Below are 10,184 nucleotides of genomic sequence, written 5' to 3'. Positions count from 1 at the left end.
GCCGCCGGAGCCCCGCCGCCGCCGCCGGTTTTTCCTAGAAAACCGTTTGGTTTTCGCCGGTTTTCGATCGGTTTTTTTAGATCCGTTTTTTAGATAGATCGGTTTTTTCAGTTTAGTTTATTTAGCGAGTGTTTGCTCGTTCGTTCATTTTCACGGACGCGTTCAACGTTTAGTTACAGAAAATGAACGTTCGTTCATTAATCTGTTCGTCGTTTTTCCTTTTCTTGGATTTCCCGCGATTATTTCTGATCGCGATTTCAGATCTGATTTTCGTTCTAGTATAACTTTTCGCTCGTTTATCGGAATCAGGCGACTCAAGCGCCTGTAGTTTCGTCTCGAAACCCTCTTTCCGTTTAACCAACTCAAACAAGTTTTGCCTCTCAAAAATTTGACTTAGATCCAGATTAGTAAATGAAGCTTGTTTCTTTCGCCGTTTGACTTTCGTTGCTTCGTTCGATTTGATTCTTTTTGCAAACCGGAGTTCTTAAGTTGAACTTTCTGGTTAGATATCTTATTTGAGTTTTACCAGTGCATTAGATTAGTACTTATTGTAAGCTTGTTTGTTGCGATAGACTACCCGGAGTGCGCCGCTTGCTACTTCGAATCGCTAGGTTTCACGGATCATCAGCAAGGCAAGTAACACTTTAATCATACCTCCTACTACCCAGTTTTTATTGCATTAGATCAATCCTCAAACATTGCATTATTAGGATCTAAATTAAATTGTGGGTTGGGAAGTAGATGAGGTAGTACCTATTACCTGTTTTATTATCAAACCCTTGGGAGTTACTTCTATGTTGCTTATATTGCCATGCTATGCTAGTAGACGTGGATTGGGTGAGTGTATCCATGACAGATGTGAGATTTTAAATTAATAGTTTATTTAAGGTGGCAACTTAAACACACATTTGGGTGGATTGAGGCACCTAGGTATTCCAACGATTGCCTATTTTTCTTTATGGACCGCCACCCAGGCTCAAAGGGATCATGAGATCATTCATACTAGAAACTTCCGTGTGCAGCCACAAGCTACTATGGGCTCTAGCATAGTTGATTAAGTCATGCGAACTCTTACAGTGGTAGACTAGCAGATGTAGGGGAAAGTAGGTGTAACGGTCTACCCGTTCGTAAGGTGCTAGCGCTTCTAAAAGACTATGTCTCGGTCATCCGTTTCTCAAACATCATGTAGTGCGAGAACCCTAACAGAGGAGATCGAGTCTTGTGGGGAAAGTGCGCAAACCTCTGCAGAGTCTATAAACTAATCATGGTTAGCCGTGTCTCCGGTTATGGACATCTTGAGTATCTAGTACTTGGATTATCATGTGAATCTCATCATGTTACTCTAATTAATATTGTTGGGTTTTATATATATGATACTTAATTGGGATTGAGAGGGTGTCTACACTCTCAATGTTTAACAACTACCATGATAGTTAAATAAAAATTATTCCTTTGCAGTAGAAAAAATTGGCTTTACGCAAAACTATAACCATAGAGCTTTTCACCAGCCAAATATGCATGTAGTATAGACTTATTCTTCCATTACTCTCTATGTGTTACCTTGCCAGCATATTCCATGTGCTGACCCGTTTCGGGCTGCAACATTCATGTTGCAGACTTTTCAGACGATGAGTAAGGTGCTTTTAGGTCGTGGTTCTATACTCAATGATGCCGTTGGAGTTGATGGACTCACTTATCTTCCAAGCCTTCCGTTGTTATCGTTATTAGATGGCCTTAAGCCATATTTATTGTAATAAGTTCACTTTTGAGACATTCGATGTACTAAGTGTGTGATTGCTACTCTGCTATAAATCCTTCAAGTACTGTGCGTGTCAGCATTACTGATCCAGGGATGACACTGAAGCACAGAGATCAGACCGTTTGAGGTCTGGTCGCTACATTTTATTCCAAGCAAGGCAGATACCTCACTATTCTTTTATAACAAAGGCAACATTTCTATGTTTGTTCTTGTTTATGTTGATGATATAATTGTTGCTAGTTCCAGCTCATAAGCCACTACGTCTCTGCTTCGTGATATTAATGTGGAATTTGCACTCAAGGATTTGGGTGATCTTCATTATTTTCTTGGTATAGAGGTGAAATAGATCAATGATGGAATACTTCTTACACAAGAGAAATACACCACAGACATTCTAAGAAGGGTTGGACTGGAACATTGCAAACTAGTAAGTACGCCACTCTCCACTTCTGAGAAACTTATAGTTGAAGAAGGTGAATTACTTGGAACAAATGATGCAACAAACCATAGGAGTGTTGTTGGTGCTCTACAATACTTAACATTGACTAGACCTGGTATTTCATATTCTGTCAACAAAGTATGTCAGTTTTTACATGCACCAAGTACAGTTCATTGGACTGCAGTAAAGAGAATTCTGAGGTATCTAAAGTTTACAGTGGGACTTGGAATCAAGATTGTTAAGTCACCATCCATGCTAGTTAGTGCATACTCAGATTCTGACCGGGCAGGGTGTCCTGATGATAGAAGGTCCACATGTGGTTTTGTTGTGTTTCTGGGATCAAACCTTGTGTTATGAAGTGCAAGGAAACATGCTACTGTGTCAAGATCGAGCACTGAAGCAGAATACAAGGCTCTTGCTAATGCAACTGCTGAAATTATGTGGATTCAGACTCTTCTATATGAGTTGGGGATCAAGGCTCCATAAGCTACAAGGTTATGTTGTGACAACATTGGTGCTACCTATCTTTCTGCAAATCCTGTGTTCCATGCACATACAAAACACATAGAGGTTGATTTTCATTTTGTAAGAGAAAGAGTAGCACGAAAACTACTTGACATCAAGTTTATTCCCACAGGAGATCAGCTTGTTGATGCCTTCACTAAACCACTTACCACGAGGAGAATAAATGAGTTCAAGTATAATCTAAACCTGGAGAAAATTCCATAGGTATGGATTGAGGGAGGATGTTAGAATAGGATACGTAGAGGTAGCAGGATAGATATGTTTAAACCGTTTTTATCTCTTCTTCTGTTCTGTTCTTCTCCTCCAAGTTGTATCTCTCCCGATGTAATCTGGAAGCATCCTAGCGATATTCCAAAACCTTAAGCCACGGCAACCCTCCTATAAATATACACGCGGCCCGAGACAAAGGGTCCAACGCTTCCTATCAAATCTTACACTCTGCGTCATGACATTCTCTCCCGGGAGGCTCGAGCCGGGCCGTCCGCATGCGCCTGTTCATGCACGAGGTGCGCACCGGCCCAGGTGCCACGATGATGGGGGTCGTCAACGGCATAGGGCGGTGGTGCTGCTCGGCCTCAGGGGCGAACCGCCGGTGCGGTTCCGGCAGGTGGTGGTGATGGACGACGCGCTGACGGAGGGGCCGAGCCCGGCATCGAGGCCCGTGGGGCGCACGCAGGGGTTTTACGTGTTCTCGTCCTTGCGCGAGCCGGTGCTACTCTTCTCCATGAACGTGGTGCTTATGGAGGGGCCGCACTCCGGGAGCACCTTCACCGTCGCCGGCCGTCACAACATGGTGGAGCCGCTGCGGGAGCTGTCGGTGGTGGGCGGCACGGGGAGGTTCAGGATGGCGACGGGGTACGTGCTGTGGAGGACGGTGAGCTGGGAGATGCACGAGAAGGCCGTCATCGAGTTGGACGTATTTGTCTACCTCCACGCCAACTCCCATGCATGAGCGCGCGCCGTCCGGCCAGCCTCGAGAGTTGATTTTCTATCAAGTTCATACACCCTAGCTACCGTTGCATGGAATGGATCCATCCCTCCACTACACCTCATGGGATATCAAAGAATGTGCATGTGTTTTCCGGTTCTCCTCAATACATTTCTTACAGTTATGAACACTCCTGTTCGGAACTAATCATGCATGTAGTATTGTGCAGGATGAGTAAATATTGTCTTTTTTACAGTCATGGAGGTTGACACGCACATCAACGATTAAAAGAAAAGACAACTATATGGCTCCAGCAATCATGTCGTACCATGACATAGAACAAGATAAAATTATTACAACAGATTGAATAAACAAAAGCTTATACCACATCACATGCAAACCTTCTGCCAAAACGAGTTAGACGCCTCTAATTGCTTTGCTAATTACCGTGGCTGCTATGGTTAAGTTGGCAAAATTTTACTTTTCCTACGAACCATAAGCATGACACTTCATGTTGTTGGTTTAACTTGCGAGGTGTATGAAACACGAGATTTAAATTAAAATCTCAAGCCTCATACTAAACTTCATCATTACGTGTGACCCTCGTGTAGATCATTATCTACATTGTCTTTCCGTTTTTCACAAAGTTTGTCATTTTTTACTACGAACTCAGATTTGCTTCAATCTGTGCCCCCACAAAAAGAAATATTGTGCTTATCATGGAAGCACAATTTATTTTGCGCAAAAAATAATAATTTGCGGTTTTATTTCCAAAACCTAAGAAAACCATGCAAAAACAAAAAAACCCCAAAGCATCTAAAACCCGAAAACGCATCCTTATAATCTGGGCTTTTCCTCGTGTCAAGCACAATAGTTAGTGGGTCGACCCAATAGTTATGTGTTAGTTTCTTTCGTTCGTTAGTTTTTTTTCTCTTACTTTTATTTATATTTCTGAAATGTAAAATATATTTACTTAAATTTCACAAGCGTCCATCACTCATTTTAAAAAATCATCCAATGTAAAAAATTATCCGCACAATTTTAAAAAACATTCATAGAAATAAAGGTTTTTGACATTTAAAAACTGATCATGCATTGTTTTTAAATGTTTGTGGCATATAAAAATATTTATAGAATGTAAAAAAAAAGTTCACATAACTTGAGAAAAATGCTTCTTACCATTTGCAAGATGTTTGTGAAATTTTTAGAAAATATTCACGTGCTTAAAAAATACTCCCTCCGTCCGGAAATACCTGTCATCAAAATTGATAAAAAGTGATGTATCTAGAACTAAAATACATCTATATACATCTTATTTTATCTATTTTGATGACAAGTATTTCGGACGGAGGGAGTATGTTCTTAACATTTCAAAATTAATTATACAATGTCAAATAATGTTCATGTAATTTTAAAATATATTAATATAACTCAAAAAAAAATTGTGACATTTTAAAAATCTTCTACCACTTAACAAATGTTGCATATCTAAATATTTTCATGGTATTTATGAAATATGTTCAAAGTATGTTGAAACATTGTTCGTCGTGTAGTCAAAAAATATTCAATGTGCATTTGACAAATGTTCAATGTGTACCAAAACATGTTTGACCTGTATATGAAATATGTTCAATGTGTATTTGAAAAAAGTTTGCATGCATTTGAAAAATGAAGCAACACAAAAATTGAATATATAAAGAAGATAGGAATAAAAAATGAAATGAAAACAAAAAACCCCCAATAAATATACATAGAAATAAAAGAAGAAGAAAAATCACAGGAAAGCTTCTAAAACAGATCTGAACCAATCGATAAAAGCTTCCTAAAACCGTTTCATAAAGCTACAATATTGGGCCGTCTCGTTAGTGGAGTGCCAGAGGTGAGATGAGGGCAGGTCTCACGTAAGCAACACATAGCCTCGCGATCCCCGACCACCCTGGAGAGTTTTATCTAATCACAAGTGCTCCTTTTTTATTGATCATCTATGTGTTGTGTATTCACCACTTTTCCGTGATGCACATAGGGAGAGGACACTTCCTCATCCACTTTGGATTCCCCCCAATGGACCCAACACCATAACATTTTTTCCTATTCATGTTTTGTAACTTAAAGAAAAAATTGTTTGAATTCTTATAGGCGTCGTCGTTTTGCTGTACATTTTTTTATGTTGTTCATTGATTGTGCATGTTTCTGCCACAAAATAGTCATGAAAATTGCATAAATAATAGATTAGCCAAATGGTACAATGGGGCAAAAGTATGGTAAGTCGCACAAACATGGTTATCAGAACCCAGCCAATGGCAACCACAACCTAAGAAAGCTTTAATGTTGAGAAAATCGCCAAAGACAATGAAAAGAGTACCTCCTCAGGTTAGGAACTCTAGAGTGAATGGTTTATGGAATTAGCCGCGAGCAATGGCTTCAGAAAGAGAAGAAGTGAGCAAATGTCATTTACCCTGCATGCACGAGCAAATTATAGTTTTTGACAAGAACTGCAAACAAAATAGGCTTAGCTAGTTTAAAATGAAGAGATCATGTAACATATACTGTGATGATGATTGTCATTTTATTCGGTGAAAGAGATTGGCGCGCACATGGCTCTTATGTTGTGTTTGTTCTAATTGATGACTATTTAATAATAGTGCATTAGTACCTAAAACTTTTATATAGAATCCAAGCAAATTTAGAGAATGTTGACTAATTGACCCTGAGCAAAATTACCATATCTTGGCAGCAAGATTCCTCCCAAAAGTTCCGCATGCTTTCCTGCTTTGCTAGAAAACTAAATGTCAGGATTAATTTGTGAGCACACACTCACATAATATGCATATGCATGCACGCACTGACGCACACATTGTTAAGTGTGAGTGAACAACACATCATTCGTCAGGCGAATACTTGCTTAGTTGCTGCTACTTCATCCTCAATTTGTGTGATTGAGATAGACATACAGATTGTTTATAAGAAGAAAAGGTCATTCTTTACATTTGTCAGCTCCTTCTCCTCCCAAGGTGTTGGCAGTGGCTGGGATGGTCACCAAGCAATTCGGATGGTTATGTCCCCCCCTGGAGATTGCAGCAAGTGCAAGTAGTGCTGTGAAGCCTATGGAGCATTAGCAGTACAGTCGTCTCCATTAATCTTGATCCAAAATGGTAGCTGCATTATATGTTCTTCTGGGTTATCATCATTAGTTAACCACTGGTAACACGAAAATGTGAAACACGACGGGCTCAGTTGGGCCCGGGCTCACGTCACGATGGGGCTCGCTGGGCTACGCCGTCTTGTCTTCTTGGGCTCTTTACCGTTGAGATTTGCCGAGCTCTTACGCAGTCACTCAAGCTGGACTGTATTGGAGCCAGGGGTCAACTCTCAAGGCAGGTCAGGGAAATATACGCACAAGGATGAGAGCTTGAGAATAATAATTAATCTCTTGTTAAACTAACAACGCCCTTAACTACTTTGCCAATAGATTAGATAGATAGACACATCTGCCACTATATACCTAGATTAATTAGAGAAGAATTAGATGCTCAATCCAGCTGCGGCTAGGCAAGGTAGGCACTGCCTACTCACAGTACAGCTCCATATATTTCATTGTTCCAAAAAGGAGAAGTGCTTCATTCTCCATCCACTATAAGCTAATGTGCTATATGACGGTGTTGTTCACCTGACCTGTTAATGGCCGCGTAATCATTCCTCTCTTTTCGAATTCTCACCACCGATGAATTTGTGGGAGCGTTTTTTACATTCTAATAATCTGTGTAAAAGTTTTACCATATACCTAACTCTTCCATTAATTTATCCGCATTATGCTGTTTCCTTTTCACAGTAGGATTGATTGCTGTGTTCTATTTATCTGCATTATGCTGTTTCCTTTTCACAGTAGGATTGATTGCTGTGTTCTAGCACTGTCCAGCACCAGAAATTACTGCTCAAGAAAAAACTACAGAAAAGCACTTCTCATTACCAATCAAACAGCTCGGGCAATTAGCCCCGCGACACGTGCATAATCTTTTCTTAATCCGATCCCCCGATGAGCCAATTATCAATTAGCTAGTAGTTTGAGAAAAGAGTGGGCCCTTCCCTCTTCCTCCATATGTGGCGATTCGTCCTGAAACTTTTCCAAATCAGATGATCATCATCAGCTGATGTGTGCTGCTGGACCTAATGCCTTTCACCAATCAAAGAACACATGGATGTACCATGTTCGTGCAGTGTGTGCAGACCAAGGATTTATTTTTATCTTTTGGCATGTCAAGGTCTTTCCTTTTGCACTTTTCCGGCCACCATGCTAAGTTTTAACTAATCACTAGTGCTCCCTTTTGAGTGAGCATCTTTGTGTTGGGTATGTATTCACCACCTTGCCAGGGAGAAGACACCTCCTTATCCACTATGGATTCCTCCCGATGGACCCACCACCATAAAAAGATTTGTTCTTATGCGCCTTTAGCAAATTGCAGAAAATTTTGTTTGGCTTATACACGTGTCGCTATTTGCCCCTCGTGTTTGCCTTATTATATAGAGTACTAATGGAAACGTCTTTACTATGTAGAGAACATCTTTAGCAAGATTTGTAGTAACATAACTTGCATTTAAGTATATGTAGTTAGGATTTCATAGTGCAAGATATATATGGCACATTGGATTATCAATTACGCAAATGTACCACACACATGATCCATGCTATGCTTTCATATATAGCAGCATGTACATCATATCGGCTTCATTGCGTCTAGAAGTAGGTAGTATAGAGCCGACACTTCATATTTTGTAGGAACGTGCAGAAATAAAATTCAATTCGTGAGTGTGTTGATCATTTATAGATGATATATCTGAATTTTTGACGTCATATTAGATATAAATACAAAGAGTGGCACTCCAACGAACCGGGGATTTTAAGTTCTGGTAGATCAATTTTTATATTTAATTAGGTCAATACATGCAATTAAAATTTGTCCGCCAGCTACATTGGTTTTACCTGATATTACATTGAATTAGTAAGCAAATAAACTTTGGAACAAAAACTAAATGTTTGGTAAGTTCCCTGAAATACTTTCTCCTAAAGAAAGGGGATGATCATGACTTGTATCCGTGTGCCTACCTTGGCAAAGTGGTCTTTTTGATAAGGTAGTGTTTCCACTATTTCAATTTTTTTTGACTTGCACAGTATCTGGTATGCAACTTTGGTCATTACTTTTGTATGCTTCTTTAAATGATTATAAGAATACGAGATGTTTACAAAACAATATGACAAAACTAATCATACCAATTCCACCACCTTGCCTATGAGAGGACACCTCCTTATCCACTAGGTATTCCTCGGAGTGGAGCCATTGCACCAAAAAGATTTGTTCTTGTTCACCTTTTGAAAATTATAGAAAATTGTTTATGGCTTCTACACATGTCGTTATTTCTTCCTCCCAGTCATTTTTTATATTGTATTTTGGCCACCCATGATATTGTTGTGATTACTGAACATTGTTGAGCTTATTGTGTAAACTATTGAGAGAGAAAGGCATGAAAATACAAAATATATAGTTAGCCAAAAATAGGTTAAAGATGGCTAGACAAACATGAACATCGTAGCACATGGCAATAGCAAATGCAGCCAAATAAAACTCACGTTAAAACCTAGAGCAGCTTCTCACAAACCAACTATGATGTATAAGAGCAAGTACTTTACTGAATAACTGCTGAGAAAAAAAACTAAAAAAAATGACAACTAAGAGAAACTGCCATGCACGCGGGCCTTACAATTTTCACAAGAGTTGATAACAAAACATGTGTAGTTAGAAATGAGCAGATGGACTGAAAATGAGGGTTGTCACTTTTATTCGGTGTTATCCGAATGCCAATATCCTTACTATTTAACAAGAGCATATTGTAGCACACATGTTTTTATGTCTACATTTGTTCTAGTGACATTTTAATACCAGTACAGAATATGTGCCAACGTCCTGAAATGCTCCATCACTAATGGCGAAGCGCCGAAATCAACTTTCACAAAACCCAAACAAATACAGAGAATGTTGACTAATTATCTGACTGTAGGGGGGAATTCCCATATCTTCCAGCAGCAAGATTTCCCCCAAAAGTTGTGCATGCTTTTAGGCTTTACCTCTCCATTTGCATTTGATGAATAAAATATGGCAAATTAAAGTGGACGATTAATTTATTTAAATTATTTTCGAGCAAGTACATATACATGCACTCACTCAACAGGGAAAAGGTGCAGATTGGCATATGCATGCACACATTGTTAATAATTAAAAGTTAGTGAACCACGCGTACGTCACTTCTTCCAATACTGCTTGCATAGTTGCTACTGCTTTCTGATCAATATATTTGTCAGCTCCTTCTCCTAAAGTGTTGGCAGTGACTGGGATGGGCACCAAACAAATGGGATGCTTTTGTTCCCCATGGAGATTGCAGCCAGTGCAGTAGAGCCGTGGAGACTATAGTCTATACTCTATGGAGCATTAGCAGATCAACAGTCGCTAATGAGTATAGAGTCTGAATATTGTTTGGGAGGA

The 10,184-nt window shown here is 39.5% G+C and overlaps 1 protein-coding gene across 1 annotated transcript; it reads left to right on the top strand.

The window, feature by feature from the left end:
* Window positions 1–3,168: 3,168 nt before the first annotated feature.
* Window positions 3,169–3,675, top strand: LOC119299044 (dirigent protein 22-like). Its single transcript, XM_037576353.1, has one exon. The coding sequence runs from the start codon at window positions 3,169–3,171 to the stop codon at window positions 3,673–3,675; it is 507 nt and encodes a 168-aa protein (XP_037432250.1).
* Window positions 3,676–10,184: the final 6,509 nt, after the last annotated feature.

Source organism: Triticum dicoccoides, chromosome 5A (genome assembly GCF_002162155.2).
Source record: "Triticum dicoccoides isolate Atlit2015 ecotype Zavitan chromosome 5A, WEW_v2.0, whole genome shotgun sequence".
NCBI classification, from domain to species: Eukaryota; Viridiplantae; Streptophyta; class Magnoliopsida; order Poales; family Poaceae; genus Triticum; species Triticum dicoccoides.
The sequence above is the reverse complement of the archived record's forward strand: the minus strand, read 5'-3'. Positions and strand labels throughout refer to the sequence as shown.

What these genes read in the sequence shown, in the direction of transcription:
- LOC119299044 (XM_037576353.1), top strand. Translation starts at nt 3,169, where the DNA reads ATGACATTCTCTCCCGGGAGGCTCGAGCCGGGCCGTCCGCATGCGCCT.